This window comes from Molothrus ater, chromosome 3 (genome assembly GCF_012460135.2).
Source record: "Molothrus ater isolate BHLD 08-10-18 breed brown headed cowbird chromosome 3, BPBGC_Mater_1.1, whole genome shotgun sequence".
NCBI lineage: Eukaryota > Metazoa > Chordata > Aves > Passeriformes > Icteridae > Molothrus > Molothrus ater.
The window spans coordinates 22,953,808-22,978,463 of record NC_050480.2 but is presented as its reverse complement, the minus strand read 5'-3'; the positions used below and the strand labels follow the sequence as shown (position 1 = coordinate 22,978,463).

General features: G+C 38.0%; 1 protein-coding gene across 1 annotated transcript in view; it reads left to right on the top strand.

Annotated features, from left to right (window-relative positions):
* HHAT (hedgehog acyltransferase) overlaps positions 1-24,656 on the top strand; it is a 146,985-nt gene that overhangs the window by 16,687 nt on the left and 105,642 nt on the right. Inside the window, exons 8-9 of the mRNA XM_036381189.2 lie at positions 1,535-1,685; positions 17,078-17,113. Coding sequence (XP_036237082.1) covers positions 1,535-1,685; positions 17,078-17,113 — 187 coding nt within the window. The remainder of the gene's footprint in view (positions 1-1,534; positions 1,686-17,077; positions 17,114-24,656) is intronic.

The window sequence follows — 24,656 nt, the reverse complement described above, 5'->3', positions numbered from 1 at the left end:
ATTGAAGTATAATTTTAGTTTCCCTTCTTTGTGGTGAGATTTTCTGCATGCCAACTGTCAGATGGAGAAGTTCACCAAAGTCATTGGGTCCTTGAATGACCTCACCAATTCTGTAAAGGTGTTGGCCTCTGCTTTTTACAGGATTTTTACTTATTGGTCAATACTACTTTTTTCAACAAAAAACAGTTAGAATATTAGTAGGAATCACCTTCCTTTATAATGCATTCGAAGGTTGTTACTTGCATGAATAATAATAATAATATGTATGATTTTCCATCTCAGATCTGTGTAAGATGCTGGAGTTTGTGTCATAACCTGAGGTTGTGAGCAAGCACACTGATGAAATTTCTCCTTTGTAATTAAGGCAGCTACAGGACCTTAAGGAGACCTTGTCTGTGGGTTTAAAAACTGAAATATGCTTTAAACATTATGCCAATGGAGTTCCAGTTTTCTATGCTTTGGATGCAGCAGAAGGGGATCTTGTAATGATGCCTTAGGTTTTAGCTTTTATATTTTTCAGATTCTGTACTGCTTTTTTCAGATTCTGTACTGCAGTTCTGAGCTTCATATTAAGGGATGGTAAGCTCTCTTCACAGACTAGGTAGATAAACAATTCCTTTCCTAGCTTGGCACCAAGGACAACCACCAGAGTCTCAGGTCCAAGAGCATAAACAATGTGGACTGAAGAGAGAAGCAAGAAGGCTGGGACTTCATAACCTAAAGCTATAGATTGGAAAATTAACTCAAATATTCTGGTGGACCAGAACTTATAAAAGTGAGAGACCTTGTGACTGGTTGTCCATTTTGTGACCATTTTGGGTCCATCTTGGGTGTAGCCCTGGCTGGGCTCTTGTACGGCCCAAGGTGTATCCATTGAGGCCTTTTCATAAATACTTCTTTATTCTTTAAATCTGTCTAGCCCCTCTTTCAGGTCAGCCTTCACAAGGCATCAGCAGGGGTTATTTTCTGGGGACTCAGTCTAGCAGGGGATCGAGTGTTCATGGGGATGTCAGGATAACGTGCAGCTATAGCCACTGGTTATGGCTCTTCTGGAGCAATAAGTGTAGAGTGGTTGGTTGGGGTTTTTTTTGCAAAGATAAATTTACTGTCCCCGTGGTAAATGTTCATTGCTTATATTGGTATATTCTGATTTTTAGCTCGACATAAGTCAGTTGTTTGGTTTTTTTTCATAGCAGTCAACACCCACAGTCCAGAGATTTTGGAGACTGGAAGTACAGATGCATATTTGTGCCTTCATGCTGGAATGAGGGTACCATTTTGTATATGTGCCTAATACCCTAAATGCATGGGTTTGTGTGCTGTGTCTCTTGTGAAGAGACAAATGTTATGTATCCTATCAAGAAATGGTGCTTGCCTTAGTTCTTAGAACAATTGCTGTTTGGAGATCATCAGTATTAACAGTTTTTTTTAATGTTTCAGGACTTGTTTACTGTATGCTTTGTTGTTTTTTTTCTTTTAGGTGGCCTATTTAGGTGGCCTTTACTGTATGCTTTGTTGTTTTTTTTTCTTTTAGGTGGCCTGGCATTAGCTCAAGTACTTTTTTTTTATGTGAAATATCTGGTTCTGTATGGTGTTCCTGGCCTTCTCCTTCAAATGGATGGACTCAAGCCTCCAGCTCTGCCTTGCTGTGTGAGCCTGATGCACAGTTTCACTAAAATGTGGAGGTTAGTCATTGCTGCTTTTCAGGCAGTTTGTTACTGATACATGGCAGTCAGTAAGAGCATGCATGTGTGTTCAGACTCACATACGTGTTTGCTTTCCTGTCCTTGTGCTTTTTCTCTCATCCCCATTATTCATCTTTAGTGCTTTTTAAATGGACTTCAACTTGATGGTTACTTTTTTCACACTGTGGAGGGATAAGGGCAAGTACCCATTTCAGCATTTTCATCCTTTTAATTACTAGAGTTAGACTCAGCCTATCTCATTAATATAGTAATTTTTTTTCCAGTTATCTATTAAATGATTTTTTTTTTCAGTCTGCGTTTAAACTCCACGTTATTTGAGCTTGAAATCCTTCCAAAGACTGAAAATAAATGCTTGGTTAATCACATGAGGAAAGCTGTAGTTATAATATTTTAACATGTAGAGTCATATGGTAGAGGAAGTCTTGAATATATTAAAAGTACTATGAAAATTATACTTGTTTATAAAGTAGGATGGATTTCTGGATCTGCTTTGCTTTTACAGGAGTTCCAGCACAATATTTTTTTCAGAAACCTTTGAATTTTTTATCTTATGTTTGCTTTAAATCAGTGTTCACTGAAATATTTTCACCAAAAACTGTCTCCTAGGTGGATTCTGCTTAATGTTTACCTTCTGTGTAAGAGTGGATTCACTTGACTTCTCCCTTATTTTCCTCTGCACTAGCCAATATTCCTTCAGGCTCTGGGGCTCTGTGCCCCATACTTCTAAAAACAATCCCCTAATTATTTAGACTTGTCTGTCTTTTAGTGCAGAGGCTTCTCTCCTGTTGTGTTAGTGCAGAGCCTGTCAGAACAGTGCTTACTCCATCTTGTCTCTGACTGCTCTGCAATATGAATAAAGCTTTTAATTTTAGTCATTAAAACAGTGGGCTGATGTTATCAGAGTTTTATTGGATGAGATTTTAATTTTGTTTTCAGCTTGAAGCTAGTTATAACAAGAAGGCTTTATAGTTTATAATAGTTGGCATGTGTAGATCTGAAGTATTCGAAGAAATGCAGCAGGAAGAGTGCAGAAAACAGATGAATTATTAAAAATTATTTCAGCTACTAACAACTGCTTTGGTTTAAATGCTCTTTCAGAGTTTGCACTGAACTTATGACCTACAGAGTTAATATAGAAATCTGTCATTTTTACCAGGCACTCTCATGAGAACAGCATTTCTTGGCCTCCTGGCACTTGTAGGCAGAGTTGCAAACAGCAGCAATTTTTCCCCTTTGTCAGTTCTTATTCCAGGGAATCTGTGTGTTGCACTGGAGGTGCCAAGTGAATTTCAGCACAAATCCTAATACTGTGCCAGGTAGTTATAACAGCCATGAAAAGGTGCTCTGCACCTGCAAATGTGTGTGGTGTATCACAGTAAAAAAACTGGACATTCATTAAGATATTCATTACTCTTGTACAAAAATTGAAACTAATATCTAAGTAGAAAGCCTTTCTTTACAGAAGGAATAAGTGTCAGGTGCTGATATTAATCTTTTGCCAGATTATTTAATTTCTATCAAGAATTCATTGCCAGAAGTAATAAAATTATTTCGCAGATTGAATTTGTTTGCTTTGCATGTTGAAAAAAGTCAGTTAATATATACCTGGCTTGATTTCTTGCCCTCAAGTTCTTTAGTAGTAGATTTTTCTGTGGCTGCTGTGTTATAGGACATTCTCAATTAAATAAGGAGCTTTGTGAATGCCCTGAATGATGATGTCCTTAAAACTCTTCAAACACTCTACCCAGAGGCTTTGCAGTCTGATGTGGTGCATCAGTATCTTGTATAGGAGTGTTGTGGTAGAAGTAGGAATAGCCCTTCTTTCTGAACTGTATGACTGAAAAGGACAAAAGTTTGCAAATTATGAGTTTAGCATAAAACTATGAAAAAAGGGGAAAGTAAATGGCTTATGTTGTGAAGCCTTGTTAACCATGACACTGTTTCCCTAAAGTTCTAAATACATTTTGATAGTTTGTAAATACAAGACTTTAACAGAAATGTTCCTGACAACTTTATCAGTGTGTCAAATTTAAATATTAAGAATGCCATGTCTGTTTTAATCTGGCAGAGTGAGATTTCTACCAGACTGTTTTCATTAAATAGTAGTCTGGTAAAGCTTATTAAAGACTTCTTAGGGCCAGGCTGGGACACGGAGTGGATTGGAATAATCCAAATTACTTGGAGTTAGACCACTCTTACCTTCTGTCTGGCATCAGGGACACTGCTCAGGAAAAAGTGCTTGTGCATGCTTGGCTCACTCTTCCCCTTCTTGCTGATATCCACTTGAGAATACTGTCAGGAACATGTAGGCTGGACTTTCCAAGGCCCAGTATTACAATTTTTGTCTCAAAGCTTTTAGCAGTGCACATTTTGAAGGAGAGAAGGCAGCCTGGAGAGAGAAACGTGAATGTCACAAATATGCTATTAAGGAGCCTTGCACCACCACCTGGTGTCCTTTGTGCATAACAACAAAGCTTTTGATCCCATCTATCCAGACCTGTGTCACTTCTAGTCAGTACATGCTGACATAATTCACTGTGATACAGCACGTGGAAGAGCTTTCAGTCAGGAAGGTAAGAAAGATAGCACAGTGTGTCTAAAGGTGTCTAAAGTTTCTCTAGAGCTGAAAAGCAAAGCAGGTGTTAAAAAACCAAATCAAGTAGTCTGCCTCTCTATGGTACTAAACAATAAACCAAATAGTGTTCACTCAAACCTAAAATAAAAGACTTTAATTAAAAAAGTTATCAAGCCTATGATAGGTTCTCCCTAATTCACATTTAATCAGGACAATCTCTAGAGTCAAAAAATTATCAATCTTGTTTGCTGCCTCGAGACAAATACAGGTGTTGAATGTGTTACTCTGGTTTCATTTCACCTGGATATCATTAGCTAGCTAAATATGCAGCTGCATAGGTAATAAATGCATGATAAATACACTGCTATTCAAAAGCTTTATTATAGCTGTGAAAAGGAGTCTCTGAGCTCCTGATTTCCAGAGAGGATAGCAGTTCAGTGGCATGCAGTCTTAGTTTTTAATGTCTGCTTTACCTTAAGCTATGATGAATTAAAACTTAGTTTTTGTTATCAGGGTTAAAAGCAAGGTAATGAATTGTGAGAGAAGAACCAATGTTGTCGGAAACTTGTGCCTTAAAAGAATTAGTCAAGGCTGATGCTTGCCATACAAATTCTCAGGTGGTGGGAATGAATTGTGTACTGCAACTAGAAGTAGTTGTGTTACTGCTGAAACTTACAAATTGAAATATGGAAAAATATCCTAGTGGAGGAGTAATGGTTTGGAAACTACAAAAACAAAAGATAGTGCATAACTAAATCCTATATAAAATTTGACATATTGGTAAATTATCTTGTATAATTTACAAGATAATGTATTCCATAGAGGAACTTGTCAGTTTGTAAATTAGGACAACAGTTGGCTGCTGTTCATGAAAAATAATCATGCTTCCATTTTTTATTTTTTTCATACTGTTACAGGGTATGACTCTGCAACAAAAATGTTGGACACATTAGTTAGATATGTTTTGCCATGCTGTGGGAGCAGCATGACATAAACCCCACCGTTATTTCTAGTCACAGACTGATTTGAAATATGCAGAAGCACAACACCTTGATGATGTTCCAGGGCGGGAGCACCTTGCCTATGCAGATGGTTTGAGAGAGCTGGGTTCACCCTGAGAAGCAAAAGCTCCAGGGAAACCTCATTGCAGCCTTCCAGTACCTAAAGGGGGCTTATTAAAAAGAGGGAGAGTGACCTTTTTATGCAGGCAGGTAGTGATAGGCAAGGGGAAATGGTTTTAAAGTGAAAGAGGAGAGGTTTAGATTAGATTGTAAGAAGCAATTCTTTAGTGAGATGGTGGTGAGGCATTGGAATATGTTGCCCAGAGAAGCTGTGGATGTCCTGTCCCTGGAAGTGTTCAAGGCCAGGTTGGATGGAGTCCTGATCAACCTGATCTAGTGAGAGTTGTTCTTACATGTGTCAGGGGCATTGCAACTAGATTATCTTTAAAGGCCCCTTACAACCCCAACAGTTCTGTGATTCCATTACTTCTTCTGTCTTTCCACCTTGAAATCTTGTCATTCTCAAATATCCCAAAATAGTTTGGAGACAAATGTGTTGGGGATGAAGTATGCTAAAACTTGATGCATGTTTAATATAGGTTAGTCTCAGCAAGAGTAGAGGCTTTTCAAGAAGGCAGGCAGAAGTAGCATATGAAACGTAGATTTCACTGGAATCAGTATTTCATCTAGATTAAAGAAAATGAAGTTGAAGAATGCTGCCAGAGGAAAATAAAAAATGCAGTGATGAAGATCAGGTAATTTTCAACTACCATGCTTTAGGTTTTAGATTCTACTCTGTGTTTAACATCCTGATTCTTGACAGACAAGAGTCTGACATTAGGCAGCCCCTGATTTTCTTGCATGCCTAAGGAGTGGACTAGGAGGGCTGTATTTGCATGTATAGACACACGAGTTCTATACAAGCAAGTTAAATTTATGTCAGTGATGTTTTAGTAACATCCAAAAATGGCATCTGGGTTATGATTTGCCATTGAAATTGTCTGCCATTTAGTTTAGTTTACTGGCCTTGTTACTGCTTAAGATTATTCACATGACCTGAAAAAAAGTGGTCTTTGTGCAAGGTCTCAGTGACTTGCTTCAAATTATGGATTACAGTCTGCTGTGGTCTTATCACTTTCTGGCCTATAATAATGTCATAGAAAAATAGATCTACAGATAAAAATGTAAATTTATTTGCATTTGTTTCTTCCTCATCCTGGTACTTTTTGCCTACTTTTACCATTGATCCTGAAACTTTTCTCCTTCTGGAAACAATTCCTTGTATGTCTGTCAAAAAGGACATTGCCAGGGTTTTTTCCTTTTGTTTTGGATTTTTCTGGGAAAAGGCAAGTCTGACACTTATGTGTGAGTGTGAGCACAAGAGATCACTGTGACCACATGCAGTAATTCCAGAATGATGAATAGGCTGCAAAAACTTACTGTGTTTTATTTCTGGCTTAAACTCCTGATAGTGTTGTTCAATTGCCTATTAGTTTATGGTGAGGACTGAAATAGATATTTAAGAAAGGAAAATGGACTTCCTGACCTGTAGAGGTAAAGTAATTACTTGAGTGCTTTTTCATCTGTGCTTCTTAATGTCTCAACCAGTTTGACATGTACTTTCTGGTCTTGGGTTTCTGATTTTTAGTAGTGCAATAAATAATCTTGGGAATTAGCTTGTTAAGTATATCAAAACAAGAAAGATGCTGAAAGGCTTTGTTAAATACCATTAAAGTAATTTAAATAAGATCAGAATTGGAGTTTCTGTAAGTGCTTGACTTGGAAAGCTTGCCTCCTAAATTCCTAAATAGCCAATACAAGTTAACACAAACATAATTGTGTGTAACAATAGCAACTGTAGCTGTGCTGCAGATCTGTGTAGTCAGGATGACATCCTTGCCTCTGGGCTCAGAGTAATGTGCCTTTGTGTGTTTAGGGGCTTGTACTCTAACAAATGGTGAAAGGTTCACTCTTTCTGTTTGGGTCTTGTAGTGCTCTTTTGTTGTGGTGTTTCTGGATAGGCTGATGGATGGTCTGAAATAGGAGATAGCAGATTTGCAGATTTTGCTCTCTAAACTTTTTTTTTTTTTTTTTTTTTTTTGTGATAACAGCAAATTGCTGTTGTGCAACTGTCATTTGGAGGGCAGAAAGGAAGGATGATAGGTTGTAATTGTAATTTGTAATTGTAGGGCAGAAATGAAGGATGATAGGTTAAACTTCTTTACATTGCAGGTATCCTCAGGAGTAGTTAAGTTACCAAGCCTTGAAAAATTTGCATGAGGGAAGGAGAAAGAGGCAGTGAAAAGAAACTCCACATCTCCATGGCAGATGGAAGGAGGGATTCAGCATGAATCACCCAAAGCCTGTAGAAATTGGAATGGCACATCTAGATCTGTGGCTCACACCTGTTGCCCACCCTGCTGTGGAAGGGGTTGCAGCAGCTGCTTTCCAAAGCTGTAGGAAGACCTCCTCTGAGGTTCTGTGCCTGGGGACAGGGTCAGTCTGGGGATTAGAGCCAGGACAAGCCTACTTGTACTATGACCACAGAATCTAATTTTCAGTGCTGTGGGAGGCCTACCAGTCAGCTTCAAGAGGATGAGGTATTTTCCAGGTGGTTTGTTTTGTATTTGTCCTACAATTCTACACAGCTACGTTTTTGAAAGCACTCTACTCCATGTTCGTGATGGGAAGTACTGAGCAGCTGGAACGGAGAGACAAGAAAAGGAAGGACATGCTTATGCATGTTTCCCTTTCCTCTAGAGTTGAGGATTGTGTCTTCTGGTACATTTTTACCCTTTGATATTTTCAAAGAAGGAGGTTGTCCAGTATGTTGTAGACAGTGTATCAGGTAGAATAAATGTCTTTTACCTAGGTTCTCACTGGTTTTAGACTTAAAAATATTAATGCTGCAACATTTCTATTCCAAAGTCAAAATGCATCTTTTCCCTATTGTGTTTTGGAGGTGATATCTTAAATATGAAAAAGATTATTTAAAGAATATTAAGTTTTTATTCTTGAGAAGATTTAACATGGTCTTTGAGGATGCTGAGTGTGAATCTTGGGAAGGAAAGTGCTTTCTTCCTTCTCTTGATACATAAAGTTGAATGTAAGGCAGGTCTCCCTGTATGTTCTTGCCCTCTACAACTCCTGTGGTATTCCTAAGCAGAATGATTTGGTGTTAAATCCACAATCACAGTGTGCACAGACAGCTGGAGTCAAGGAAAGCTCTCCTTAGGCTGTGGAGCTATAACTAACATTATAGTTAGTTAAATATTGCACCTGCTTGCCAATATCTGAATGTTATCTGAATAACTTCAACTTCTTGCCAAAAACTTGGCAAATTTAGTTGCAGAATTAGTGCATATCTTTAATTGTGGAATAACTTGTTTTAAAGTCTAAAAATAAGTCTCCCTGATTTACTGTATTTTTTGTTAACCGTGGTGATGCTTAAAGCTGAGTGTTGATCTGTGATGTTTCCAGCTAAGATGTCACCTGAATATATGAAAGTTTTGGACTTGTTAGCCATTCTCTCTCTCACTGATGGAGACAGAAGATTTAACTGCTTTCAATGTCAGCTAAATTAGTGCATACTGCAGTTACCTGCTGTACTGTACAGTTCAATTTGCTGGTTTCATCAAAGCTTTGAAAGGCTCCTTAAATCTCTTCAATAGAGAAAAAGAAATCTGTTACTCTGGAGTGTAAAAGGAAGTGAGTAATAAGGCACCCTAATCCTTCTTGGATCTAAATTACATAATTATTGGGAATTTATTTGTCTAATGACTCCATTGTCACTGTAATTTGAAATTGCTGGGTTTTTTAACAATCAAGCTAAACCCACCTACGTCTTTTCACCTGTGAAGCCCATTGCTCACTGTATTTGATATGAGCTCTGTGTAGATATAAACTATTACTGCTGCTCACATTTGGCAAGCAGCACTCTGCCTGCTCACAACTACTGTAGAAAATGAGTAATGGCTGTTAATAAACTTGTTTGCTGTGTTTGCAGTAAGGATGGAGATCTCACAGTAATTGGATGATCACGCTGCAGTGCAGGAGTCTTATGTGACAAAGACTGAGGGAGAACTTTCCCTATGGGAGTTTGCCACTAATGGGCATTAGGTTTCATCCACTCTCCATGAGCTACTACAGGCTTTTGAAGAATTGGGGAAGGTATAAAATTAAAGTAATATTTCTTCTGAAGGGCTTTAGGAGATATTAACAGAATACAAATGAGACTTTGCTTTTTAAAATAGTGTTTGCTGAGCTGTATCACCAAGATCCAGTGATTGGATATGTGAGAAACAGAACCAATTTGTTATTTTAAAGCCTCCCAAGCAGGCAGACTTGTGTGCAATTTACATACACACTGCCAATGGCTGATGCCTGCTGAACATGCTGCTTCTCTTTCTGTCCAGGAGATTACAGGGGTGAGGAGGAGTCACTGCCTAGAATCATTACAACTTTCCTCGGGCTTTCTGATATAATACAAGTTCTGCATTTAAACTGAAATGAAACAACAAAACATATTAGGTCATGAATTCAATTTGTAGGCTGGAGGCCGCTAGCATTGTGAAGTGTTTCTCTGTGGTCCTCAGAAGAGCTTTCTCCTTGTGGGTGTCTTACTGTAGGTTAATTTTACTATGCAGGTCTCCAGCCTGAGTTCCCAGCTAATAAGCAAAACTGTGCAGGTGAAGCTTTGAGACTTACTAATAGCTTCTACTTGGAGATGAAAGTGTATCTAACAAAATGCACACTGAAATTGGACTGTATTCTGCATTATACAGACTGTCCAGAGTCAGTCCAGGTGTATTTCTGCTTCCCTTGAAATCAGTGAGGGTTTTGTGCTCATTTTGATGGTGTCAGGATTTCACTGTGGATTTCCACCGTTCTCCTGGGTACAAGAAGCCCTAACTTCTCCCTGTGGTGCTATGCAGTAAATACTTCCCAAATAAAATGTTTAGGGCTTTTCCTTAAAGTGATCAGACATATATAGAGGACTGTTTCTGTGAAGTAATGTGAATTTTGATGCATTTGCCATATTGGTGCTACAGAGCACTTACAGCACTGAGCAGGAACCTCTGTATGGAGGCATCCAGCACAGGCACAAAACAGTGGGAGCTTTGGTTATTTTAATAATGGAGGACACCAAAAGGCAAGTTGGTATACTGCTGAATCATTCCAGAAAGAAGCACAACAGGGATTCAAAGTGTTTTATCTAAGCATGAAGTGTTAAAATTCCAGGGTCCTTAAGCAAGTGTCAGAGAATGATAAAGGTATCTTCATGTATACACAAGTTCTGCTTATTATTGCTGTAACAAGAAATTGTTTGTCAAAGATATGATATGGAACCATTTGAAAGTCTTCATATTTTCTCTTTCAAATAGCATAGATTTTTATTTTTACTCTTCGGTGCATTTTTACATTGAAATAAAAGCAAAGTGCTGCTAGTTTACTGCATTGAAGATGGTTAAAGTCAAAGCTTGCGAACAAAAGGGTCCATTGAAGCTTGAGATCTAGCCTTACCAAGTTCTTAAGAACTTGATGTTTACAAGAACATTCTCTTAAACAGGAATCTTATCATTGGATTGAGCTATGAATTGGTTTTTTCTAAGTTGCATGGTAAGAGTGGAGATGCATGGGAAATTGTAGGATTGAAGAATGTTTGGAATGCCAAAAGAGTTCCATATATGCATTTGTTCCTAATTTCAATGCCGTATCAGTGGGCAGACTAAAATCTGTATGTGGGTGGAATTCACCAAGTGTCTTGCACAAATTGAAAGGCTGATCTCAAAAATGAGAGCTCCAAAAACGTCCTTGTATGTGGCAAAAGAGTCCCCAGAAAAAATTTAAAATGTGACTTTAAAGGCTTGGTGTCCAAAAGTGTATTCTATAATTTAGATAACAGATAAATCCAAACAGATAGTTGTATTGGACTGGGTTGTGTTTTTCATCAGGCATCTCTGTCTTCGTTTTAAAAACTAACACTCTACACAGTATTCACAGTTTAAGTGAATATTTTCAGTTTGCTTACTGTGTTTATCTCTCCTGCAAAATCTTCTGTGACAATTTAATTGTTGTTTTTCTATTTGAAGTTGTACATCAGCTTTCTAAATAGTGTATTCAAGTACGAAGGCAGTTATGTTATTTAGAAGAGGAATTGTGCTGCTCGTCACTGAAGAAACAAGCTTTACCTGAAACCTACACCTTCATAGCAAACTTGCAGAAAACTGAGTCAACTCAAGCCATGGACAGGCAAAAGTGTCTTTTAGAAATATAGATGGCTTTCCCAGATGTTTATTTAATAATCAAGATGATGGTGAATCAATTGGTGGCAGTCACTGCTTGAAAAATACTTGTTCTGTTTGGTAGACTGTACCCCCTCCAGGGGATTTGCTTTAGCAGAGTTTTATAGCTCATTGAGACATTAAATAATAGCACTTACAAAACCTGCATATAGACTTCAGTATCTGCTTTCTGGTAGTAATCTAACTCTTCAGACAAGACTCTGAAATTGCTCCAGATTCACATTGGATGCTTGTAATCATTTGAAATTTGGAAGCACTCATCTTTAAGGCATTGCCTGCTGGGAAGGTTGCCACAGGCAGCATTGGAAAAAGCATGAGCAGATTTAGGAGAATCCAGAAAAGTAGCTCTTGTAAAAAAGGTAATTCTTTTTACAGAGACTTTTGGGCATCCCTGCTGTAAGGGGCTGCTCAAAAACAGGGGCAATGAAGCAGCTTGAGTGCTGTGTCAGTGAAGGCAGCTGTCATTCAGACTCCTCAGTCTCCAGTGCAAAATATTCTGGTGTGGGAGAGACTCTTGCTCAGCAGCTCACTGGCTAAATGCTACATTTATTTGCAAGACAGCTTATGGAAATGCTAGTCTTGCAAACAATTCTGCAGTTCAGTAGGACAGGCTACTCTGAAGGTATGGGAATGACTTTGACTTCCTAGTGTCAAGTTCAGCCACATTTTAAAGAAAGGGCCAAGAACCATTGTTGAAGCATTGCAGCGCCTACAATGCTTTTTTAAAGAGATGTTGAATACCCAGAGTACTGAAGCCATAATAAATAACCCATTTGTTGGATTTCATCACTGCCATAAGTGGCAACCAGGCTGATTTGAAGAGATTTAAGTGTAATTATATTGTTTGCTCCTCTCCTGCTTATAGAAATTACATCATTCCTTTCTGCATTCAGAATTGTTTATGTTCAGTGGCAACATGACTGTTTTTAAGGTGTCTGGGATATTTCTGTCTGCAATGCGATGCAGTCTCTGGGTGCACAGTGTCACTGTTGCCTGTCTCCATCTATGTTACTATGTATTTTTTTATTTTTTTTTTACAAATGGCAAACTATTTACATAGCTTTACTCCTCTGAAGGTAGGGCCCAAAGTAAGAACCAGTCCACTATCTGATTTTGAGTGCTGATGTACTGACTGCTTGCAGAACATCTTTCTGAAGTCCATGGTTAGCCAAATACTTCCCAGATAATGCTGCACACTGTGCTGTACTTTGTTTCCAGGAATAGTGTGCAGCCCAGCAGTCCTGGGCCAGAACTGACAGGAGATAAAGCTGTACTGGTTACTCTTCAGCACATGGCTTAAAAATATGGATGCACAAAATCAGAGTTGGGCAATTGACATTATTGGAATTGGTTTCATAAAATATGGCTCTAGTAGCTGGCTTAACTTTGATTCTTGTAATCTTATGTTCAGTATTTACATTTTTTTATATCTTTATAAGTCCTTGGGAGTGAGATCTCACAATCAGACCTTGTGAGATTGGGGTGCTTTAGTCATCATGCTGGAATTGTAAATTGTTGTACCTAACACAGCTAATGAGTAGCAGTTTTCATCTAGGCAAGTCCTTAAATATGATAGGCTGGTGCACTTGATTGAATATAAAAGCTGTGTACTAGAGGCTCTCACAATTCTTCTTTTGAGGACCAGCATTTAGACTTCAGCTAAAGGAAGGCACAGCTTTGTGGAAAGTGGGATTATAAACAATCCACTGGATGCTATGTGCTTAAAATTTTCAAGTTTTTCCTCCATCATCTTTGTTCTGAACGAAGATTGAAGACAGGTTGTTGCAGAATGCATTTAGCTTTCAGAGCAGAAACTGCACATCTGCAATAATTTTGAAACCTCTGCCTGCAATCATACATCTTTCTCCTGCAGGTACATTTTCAAAGATTGTATTTTGGAAAAGGTCTTTGTTGGTTTAGTGTATGTATATTATTGGTCACCAATCTCTGTAGTTGATGTACTGGGAAAAGACAAGTTTGATGATGAGGGATTGTATGTGTAATGTTTCATTGAATTGTATCAAACTAGAGCTTCCATGCTTAAGAAAAGCATGAAAGTTGTGTAAGAACTGATCCAAAACTGCCCCACAGAGGAGCAGAATAGGGATGCTTTTATAAAGAAAATAGCTATCAAATTGTCTGTACTGTCTATAATGATTATGAAATTGAGGTTAAATATATCTCCCTTTTATTGTACCTTTGGCTAGTTAAGATTTTGCTTTGTTCTAAGACCATTGCTATTTTGATAAACTAGATTTTACTTATTTCTCCAAAATTTGAAATACTTTATAGCTATTGACATTTGAGCAGTGTAGAGAATTGAACTGGTAAATCATTTTTTACTCATATAGTTGAGGATATCCTTTCTCTTGTTATTTTAGACTTCATTGAAAACATGTATTTTGAAAAATTGCACTCATTATAGCATTTCTGAAACTTACATAACTGAGGCATTTCTGAAACTTATGTGACTGAGGCACCCTAAATTGCAAGAACCACCAGCTAAATCCTGTATTTTGCAGAGAAGTTCAGGATTTAACAAGTTGTGTGAAGTTGGTTATGAACTTTGTTGTAATATCAAGTAAATATGGGGATCTTTTATAGGCAGTAGATAATCCTGTCAGTGTGCATATGGCAGGTCTAATTGTGTGCTGATTGTGGGGGACACTGCCGTGCCTGATGGGTGGAGTCCTCTGTTGAAGGGATCACTATGAAATTTTTAATGCAAATAAATTGTGATTATTTGTACTCTTTTTTTATTTTAATGAAGTTACTTATTTCACCCCAAGTTGCAGCCTTAACACTGCTGTACAAACCCTCTTTTTCCTCTTTTTGGCATTTCCATCTAAGAATGGAGGGATTAATTGCATCTACTAGATCTGTTTCCATTGCTGCTTCACTTTATTTTCTCTTTACTTGTGGACTTAACTGCAGTATGTATTTAAATATGAAAGAGAAAAATAGTAAAAAGTGTCTGTAGTAATATTTAGTCAAAACCAGTCTCCCATGATTTTTTCTTTCAGTGTTTTTGCCTTGCACAATGTTTCTATTCATTATCCCAGGTGTCTGTGGACAATACCCATAGCCTTAAGTAATGCAACCATTTTTCCCATTTACATTTTGAACTTGTTCAGCCTTGATATTTTTGCTTTTGGAACTAATCAATGATACAGTCTCAAAGTGTCTTTAAGATTTAACTGCACACTCAGACAATGTTGTATAATGTCAAAATTCTGTTGGTCATAGTGTAGTTACATCTTAAAGGGCTGCTTACACTGTTTAGAATTCAGGATTTTGGGTAGATTGTTGAACTGTATCAGTACAAAATCTAACTGAGGAATAATGGGCCCTGTCTGTGTATGCTGAATTATATCTAGTGAGGTTATGATAAATTTTCCTTCTTGTTATTTATTAAAATAAATTGGTTCTATGCATGTTTATTTTTAATACTTATTAAAATTATTTCCATGAAACAGCCAATAGCTAAAGCCCCTATGAAATAAATTTACAAAACTTTCCTAATAGCAAGTGTTTTAGATATATGTTTTATATAAATATATATGTTTTTTAAGTGGTGTTTTGGAAAGGGTGAAAAATGAGGGAAAAGGTGGCATGTCATGGCACCTACAGCAAACTGTCTTGTTTCCCTCCCTGTCTGAACCCACTCTGCCTCAGCTTTGTCCACCCCAATCTCCTTCAGCTCTGATATCTCAAGTTGGCAGGACCATTCACTTTTCCTGCTTTTGGTAAGCCGTGTCCTTTGGCTTTTGGTTCATTGTCAAAAACAGTGATATTTTTATGTTCCACATGCCTGTCCACAAGCAGCTCTGTGTGTGTGTCCTGTCAGAGACTGTAGCAGGTTTGGTGATTGCCATGGAGAGCAGCTGGGAGACTTTGAAAAGATCAGCCTGGCTGAAGATGTGCAAGGTGGCTGTTTAGCATACAGCTCTCTCCTGAAACTGTGCAAGTTTCTTCTTCTCCCCTTCCCAGCACAAATGTTCTGAATGCTTGGTCCTAGAAGGAAAAGGTTTTCAGAGCTAAAAATGCAGACTGTGTCCAGCTCCAGTACAGAAAGCTGTGTGTACAACACCAAATATTTTAGTGAAAAGAGAGAGCCAAACCAGTATGTATCCAGGCAGGAGGAATGCAGAAAGATAACTGGATGCATTTCATGCAGTTTAATTGCACAGTAATATAACAATAATATAAAAGGTGGAATGATTTCAGGCAAGAAATGAAAAATTTAATGATGACCAGGTACATGTTTCTGGCAGGATGTTTTTCTGTTGCAAGGCAGCTTTTCAGTGAGAAATTTGTTGCTCTCCTATCTGCCCTGCTGAACAAGTGGAGTTTTCTTCCCTGTGAACTCCTGGAATTTTTGCAGCTCTCATTATCTGTCTGCTGTTATCAGGATGCCATTAACTATGTGATGATTTCTCTTGCTCTTTCAGTTAGAAAGCAGCACACAGCAAGCACAATAAAACTGTGTTGTACTCAAAATGACCAATTAGGTTTTTTTGGAACAGAATGCTCAAGAGCTTAGTATATGCCAAAATGTTTTCTGTCTATGTGAATATAAACCCATTCCAGAGCAAGTCCAGTATTGGGAATAAGACACTTGCATTTTCCATTTGTGCCATTATGCACACAGCTAATCTGGGATTATATGGATAGTCCCATAAAGCTGGCACATACTTCATTCAGATATTAGGTAAATGTCTGAAATCAGCAGATGCCTTCCTGTAGTGTCAAGGATTTGCCAGTGCATTGTTCATGAGCTTGCTTCTCCTGAGGAAGGAGGAACCAGAAAAGGGGAAGAAATGTTGACAGCTACTGTCAATGTATGTTGTTTGGGCTGAAAATTTCAGACATGGTTCTTGTAATTTAATGTGATCTAACTTGTACTTACTGTCAGAAGTCCTCAAAGTTAACTTCCTTACTGATGTGAGTGGAACACACTTGCAAAGTCTGCTTCTTGGAAATTCTATATTTGAAGGAGACATAAGGGGTTTTTGATGATTCTTTATTGTGGGGAGAACTCACGGCAGTCCCTTGCATTTTACTGCAGTACAGAGCAGAAAAGGGGAAAGGGACTCCACAGCAGTTTTGCACGCAGGATCTACTTGCTTATAATAGAAAATATACTGGTGACTAGGATGCTTACATTATTTCCAGTAACAGTATATGCATATTTTATGCTTTATGTGTGTTATATTACTCTGAATATTAACACTTCATTGAATAAATACTCCAACAAGAGATTTGTGAGCTTTTTAACATGCACCTAAATATTTTCAGATGATGATGATGATCTTAAATTCCACAAGTCATTACAGAAAGGAAGTTGTGTGTTACGCCTTTGCTCTTTGCTTCATCAATTCTAGTAACTTTATATTTGGTATTACTGTTTTGAAACACAGTGTTTGTACAATACTCAACAGAGTAGTGTTTTTTAATAATTAAAATTCAGTGTATTTTTTTTTCTTGCAGAAGTTTTGACGTTGGGCTGCATCGCTTTCTGGTCAGGTAAGCTAATACTTGCTTTGAATTGCACTCCCAAATTGCTGGTGTTGAACCTCAGCTGGAGCCAGGCCCCATGCACATTCCCTCCCTGCAGTGGGATGGGGGACAATTGGAGGGGTAAAACTGAGAAGAGTTGTGGGATGACAGAACAGTTTAGTAGGGAAATTGAGCCAAGCCACACACAAGCAAAGCAAAACAAGGAACTCATTCACTCCATTATGTGTAATGGTGACGTGGGACAACAAATGTCACAACTCTGAACATTCCCCCTCTGCTTCCTTTTTTCCCAGCTTGGTGTGCCAAGTGTCACACCACAGGGTGTGAGATATCCCTTGGGGTCACCTGTCCTGACTGTGTCCTCTCCCTCTCATCCCCTTGTGCACGCCCCAGTCTACTTCTCTGTGATGTTAGGAGCAAAACAGGCCATGACTGTGTGCAAGTGCTGCTCTGCAGTAACAAAAGCATCCCTGTGTTTTCAGCAACACTGTTTTCAGCACAAATGCAAAACACAGCCCTTTACTAGCTGCTGTGAAGGAAATAGACCCTATGCCAGCAAAAACATTAAAAAGCATTTCTGTTGTTATAAGTAGAAATCACAATGTGAATTCAGTATTACTTTATACTTTCTATGGTAAGTTCTTCTTTTGTCCTCTGTTGGTTTTTAGTTTGAAAAACTGTAACTATTTGTCTTTGCAATCTACTCAGTGTCACTCTATAATGAACTTCTTCAGGAAAACACTCAGAAAACTTCAGTAAAATGTGAAATGTTAAAATATTAATTTTTCTTACACTGAAGACAAGCTTTAAAAAAAACTCTTTTCCATTGGTAACCCTAGTACCTTCATATCTTGTAAGAAGTGCTCGAATTTTACAGAAAATTTGGAATGTGGAGGGGAGTAATATATTCTCATAAGAAAAACTAATTTATTCAGTGTGTGCAATGGACTGTTCTGAAGATGAATAAGGAAAATGGAGTCATTTTTGAGTGCTTTGGTTGATGATATTTAGAGAGATGAAGCAATTAAAGAAGGGCACTTCAGCAAGAAAAAGGAGGTTAATGCATTTGAATTCTACACTGAGAAACTTTTTTTGCTGTTTTAGAGTTTTTTGTGTGGGCAAAGTCACAGATGTTCACCAAGAATATATTTGCCTTCATTTTTAATACAATACCTATTACCATCTACTCATCTTTACAAAGAAGTGTAGTGGGTACTGTGAAGGATGAATTTTTCTGTGGTCTTTGGACACTTAGAGAATTAATTCTGTCAGTTATTTCATCCACTGCAATGTCTATCAGTGAAGAACTCCACCTTGGAAGAATGAATCCAGTATGTATGAGCCAGAGTATACTGGTTGGGTTCCCACCATAAGGATCAGGTGGTGTCAGCCTTTCCTCAAGTTGGCTTTGCTGCTGGACTTTTATTTTAGGCTACCATATTTTCTGGATAAAGACTATCTTAAGCCTTCAGACATGAGTCCTTGTGGCTTTAATGCAGTGTTTTTTAGCACCAGATATGAGATGATACAAGCCTAGGTTGCAAGGAAAATCAGGTTTGTTTTAAGGTTGCACGGGCCAACCCACTTCTCATAACCCTTGAGCTGTAGACTTTGTGTATTTCTTTCTGTGTGACATTACAATGTTTAACAGACAACTCCCTTCATAAAGGCATTGTGTCAATATTACTGAATATATTTCTGTTTTACAGAAGTAAACAGACAACTGAAATTATAAGTTCAGGTATCAGTTCTACAAAATTAGTTACATCTATATTTTGACAAGCAGATTTTGTTTGTAAATAATTGTATAAGAAATTGTAATCTTCAAATTGAGACATGGTTTTAAAGATGCTACTTTATAAAAGAAATAGAGTGTCCAAGAAAGTCTTCTGGGAATGCATATGGCTACTTAACCAAGAGTAGAATCATGGTAAGCATTGATGTACTAAGTTTGAGACTCTGGTAATGCTTCTGCCATAGAATATTTTCATTTGCTTTGTACAAGGAGTGTTATATTATTCTCTCATACAGCATTGCTTTATCTCCCAAGGAGATGCTGTATTTAAGTTGTATGTTGTGTGATCCTGAACTGCAAATAGTCGTGGGATTGGCATGAGTTGAATGTCATCTTTGACTCATGTATGATTTTTTTTCAAAGACAGCTGTGTGCTCTGCTGTTCCTCTTCTAACCTTAACTTAGACATTTTCAGCCTGTTACCTACCTCTGTTAATTATTCTGTTAACTACATCATCTGCTTTCTCTGTAACTGTGCTGCTAAGGAGGAAGTAATTTTCTCTTCTGTTGCACCAGAATGAGTTTTGCCTAGACAGTCTCTGCTCCTGAGAACTTGCAGTTCATCTCCTGTGTTCATAAAGTATCCGTCATACATGTTAGACTGTTCTCTTCACAGTTTTCATTTCCATGTGAAATTAAACAGTAGGAAAGAAAAACTCAAACTCAAACAAACCTGAGTTGCAGGAAGCATTGAAAGTCTATGAGGTGGGATTTGAAATGAAAAAGAAATTATATTGTTTTAAGTATAATGGCTCGACCCTGCCATGGAACAGGGAACCCAGTATGACACTTGCAAATACAAAGTACAGGGACAACAAAATTAAAAATAGTCTCTGCTAAAAGGACAATCTGCCTAATTAAATGCTGATTGAAGGAACCAGGACTGTATGTACTGTTACCCTCGTACACACAATGGCTTCTCCAAGTGAAGCATGACGCAAAGTATTACAAAGAATTACAGCTACACAAGGTTTTTTCTCTGTTCTTAGTAAAACATTAATAGAAAATAATTTTCCACCCATCTATGTCTTGAACTGTACTTTTGATACTCTTCTAAGATAGCTTGGAAAAGTTTAAAAATACCATGTTTTCAAATGCACTGTGGATAGGTACATATACTGTAATGGCTAATAAGGTGTTGTGACTTGGACTAAACTGGGTTCAGGGACTAGATTTTTAATTACTGCTTGCAAGCTGAAATCAAGTGGTATCATGGAACTTAAATTTGTGAAAGTAAAGTGCAATTGAGGATGTGGGGATCTGGGTTTTGAACATTTGTTAACTGTACCATTATATTTGAAGCAGGGATCCTGGAAACTCACCAAGGAAGGATCAGTACTTTTTTGATGAAAACTGAGGTTTGTAGTACTAATGGAAAATATGCTACTATCCTTGGAAGGTTATTTTCCCAATGTTTTCACACAATGATGTGAAAGAACCTGTTTGTTACTACTTTAGGATTACCAAAATTATTAATCATGTATTTAAATCACATGAGTGCTATACAAAGTATATGACACATGGGTAGTATATATTACTGCTATATAAATGTAATATATACATATTTTTCCAATGTGACTTCAGGAAAAACAACCCTTTTTCTCCTAAATCAGAGCATTCTCAGAATGGAGCAATAGGTGTATTTTCAGAGTTAAAAATATATAGAAATAGCCTTTAGCATAGCAGTTTAGAGGAGAAAGAGAGGCTGCCTATTGCTCTTTGCTCAGTGAAGGTATTTTATCTAGGGATTTCATCCAGTGCTGAGAACAGGGCATTGGATGAAATAAAATTGTTAACTTGTGGGAATATTTACAGTTCTGATGCCAAACAGAACTTCCTTTAGGACAGCACTGATGAAGACAGTGGGGAAGAATGACAGTTCCTGCAGGCATGATTCTTTTGAAAAATCTCTATGCTTTCAGCTCTGCTGTGCCTTTGAAAAAGTGTGAATCATACTCATTTCAGCAGAGATCTGGCTTTGAAGAGAGCTGCAGGACCACACACCCCCAGTGTCTCCAAAAGGCATCCATCTGTTAGCTGTGCTCTCAGCTTACCCCATGGTTTGCAATTACTTCAGCTTGTTTAGAGTTGCAGGTTATTTAGGTTAGCTTAGTCCTGGGTGCAAAGGTACTCTGAATACAACTTGGAAATCACCCACTTTTTAAGTTTTCTCAGGTAAAGCATGGCATGGTATACCTCTAGGATCAAAATCTACTATGTGGTGACCTCTACTGATTTTTAGTTAGGAAAAGGACACCTCTGTGTAAGGGCAGAATGATCCCATGGTGAGAGAGGGTATTATGGTTCTAACTAAGGTATGATTATGAAAGAAGAAATGGAAAAATCTGTTCATCATCTGCCTCAACTCCTGTATTAGTTTGCTGTGGAATCCCATGGGATCCCACATCTTCAAAGCTGTCCCAAGCCAAAGAAATCTATGCTCCTGCTTAAAAAGAAACTCAAGCAGACCTTTTAATCACTGTATTGAAAAAAAACCAAAAAAAAACCATAAAAACTGACCAAAAAAACAGAACACACACAAAATTTTCCATAATAACAACCCCCAAACTTCTGAGCTTCCCCTGTTTCTTTAATGCACACAGGTCCTGGAAGGTCAGCATATGCTGCAGCAACTCCTTTGCTAGGTAAGCTCAGTGATGATTCTTGGCTCCAAGAGCTGGGCACAGATTCTGTGTGAGGTTCAGTGTAGCACATGGCCCTCTCTTGGGAACCAAATACCACTGCTAATGCTCTTCATCTCTGCTGCTCTTTTGATTGTAGCTGCCCATAAAATACCGTTGATGTGCTTGTAGCTGGGCTAGACAGTGCAGTATTAATGAGATTCCACTTTTCTTCAGCAACATTGATAAAGGATGACACCTCTGCCTTTGAAAGTGCTAGCTATCCCAAGGATGCATTCTTTTTTCTTTGTTTTGTCAAGAGATTTGACTTTTTGGTTCACTCTGTGTCCTGGATACCTAGTGAGCCTTAAAGCATACACAGCATTCATAGAATCATCCAATAGTTCTTGTTCTAAGGGGCCATGAAGGATTGCCTAGCCCCTGGAATGAGCAGGCAGGTACAGCTTCAGCTAGGTCAGGTTGCTCAGGGCCCTGTCCAACTTGACCTCAAATATTTCCAGGCATGAGGCATCTACTGCCTCTCTGAGCAACTTGTTCCAGTGTTTCATCACCCTCATTATAATAGAAGGTTTCTTCCTTCAATCTGTTTTAATCTACCCTCTTTTAGCTTGAAGCCATTATGCCTTGCCCAGTTGCAGCAGGCTCTATTCAACATCTGTCTGTCCCCATCTTTCTTGTATAACCCCCTTTAAATCTTGAAGGGTTGCAGTAAGGTCTCTCTAGAGCCTTCTCTAAGGTGAGCAGTTCCAGCTCTCACAACAGTGTGTGCCCAAGCTGTTTTCTGAAGCAAACCACGATGTTTTCTCTAGAACAAAAATCTGTGTGTGGTTCTGGGGGTCCTTCACACCAAGAGGCCACTCATTTCTCATAGGTGGTGTGGATACAAATACACCAACTTTGTCATCCTGTGCCATCACCTCGTAGTTCCTTAGCAGTTTTTACACTTGAAACTTCTATTATCAGGCTGGCATTTTAGTCAGCCTTTTGCCATAAAATATATGCCACAGTGCTGCACTCACCTTCCTTCAGAGGCAAATGTGGTGCCCTGTAGAACAATTTCTGCATTGTATGGATTTGGCTGGTCTATTCCAAATAAGGTTAATCCTAATCAGTATTGCCAAAGCTTTGTACTGCTTTCCCTGAAAGTCTTGGATGACTGGTTGGAGCAGATCTGTTTGACTTCTATGTGTACCTGTGTCAATGGGAGACCTACAGAATAAAAAAATACTCTTTTCTTTAGTATAACCTGTGGTATATCTATGACAATTTTATGTATCTATCTCATTTTTCTCACTTGGATCAGTGCTTATACAATAGTACTGAGTGAACAGAAATGTGTCTGGATGAAGGAAAACAATTTATATCTATCTGTAATCAACAAAGTAATGTAGCCAGTAAAAACTGCTAATGCTGCACATGATGCACTGCATCATTCCACTTAAATCTACTGATAGGCTTCCTGGGGAAGGATCCAGTGATGCTGGTAATTTGTTTGTCACGTGCAGGTAGGACCAGTGGGCGTAGAATATGTGTAACTGCTGTACTTGAGTTCTCTTTTGGGTAATTTCTGCCTGCAATTCCTTACCTAGAATCAAAGCAAGGAGACTTGCAGGGTATGAGACTCTAGTAAGTATTCTAGTCTTGAATTCCTGGGATCTTTGTACTCCTCTGGAAAAGTGCAGATAAAGCCAGTGGAGATAGCAGAAGCAATATTTTCAGTCAGGAGTGTCCTACCTGTGATACAAGGTTCTGGAGCAGACTAACACAGAAATGGGCTGTTTCCAAAAGGTGATTCTTCCCATCTTTGGGAACATTGTGATGTAGATGTGGTGTGATGTGCCGGAGACAGCTTTTGTAGGGACTTACTTGCATAAATTAAACCTAAATATGTAGTCTTGTTTGTAATAAACACAATTGTAATAATCAGTAGATGTGATTGAATTGGCTTCATGTCTAATTTATACATCATTTTAAGGTTAAAGCATTTATTTCATTGCTGTGAAGAAGTAGTGGTATTAGCTTAGAGAATTCTTTCTTACTTTCAATATGGGGCCTTAGGGTTTCTGCAAAAATCATTTTAAAGTTTTAAACCAGAAAAGAATAGCAGCTAATCCATCCATAGAGATGTCTGCACGGAGAAGTTGAAAAATATAGCTCTTTTTATGAAATACTGCAGTTACATGCAGCTGTATTGCAGACTCCTGTGAGCTCTGCTTTCAGATGCACTGGAAGTTTTGCAATGTTTGCTGTTGTTTGTGATTTTTGAATGGGTCAGCACTGGTCTAAATGTGTTCCTGTTGAAAGCAGTGATGAGAGCAAAGTGGTATTAATAAAAAGGAGAAAAAAAATCTCAGTAAAAACCAACAAGCTGGATAGTGCTTGGAATCTTCTAAAATGTTCCAATTTTTAGACCAACATGGCCACTGCTAAAAGGCTATAATTAAACTCCTGTGGATTGCATTAGGAGGCTGTGTGACTGTTCTCCTGTGTGTGTATTGAGCACAAGTGTGAACTGTACAAGTGACCATGATGTATGAAATCAGTTCAGGTGTCTTAGAGTAGGACAGTGTCCAAAATACCTTGTTTGTTTTAAAACAAGCCAACCTTAAAAACTTGATGAAACAGTAATAAAGACTAAGTGCTAAATTGCTTCAGAGGAATTGCAGTCTCTCAAACACCTTCTCAGAATGAAACTTTTATTTTTTTTAAAACAGCAAACAATCTGTTGTTATATAATGAATTAGTGTAGAGCATGTTGCAAAAATAAGGCTGGGGTTTGTATAAACAAAACTGAATCTTTATGTAAATGTTATGTAAATGTGACATTTAACTTAAACTGTTGGAGTGGGGAAGTTGGGATTAACAATGTACAGATCTCATCATGTTTATGTGTTGCAACTGTGAATTAAAACAGTTTGTTATTTTTGTTGCAGGGTGTTTGAATTACTATCTACAAGTAAGAAATACACTGTGAAACATGAAGTATTTAAAGATTTAGCTCATGCTACTTTTAAATAATTTTACTGAGTATTTTAACAGAGCTACATCAAATAGTGCATTTCAGTCTATTGGAAGAAAGTGTGTGCTCAGCAGTCTTGAACCACCTGTGATT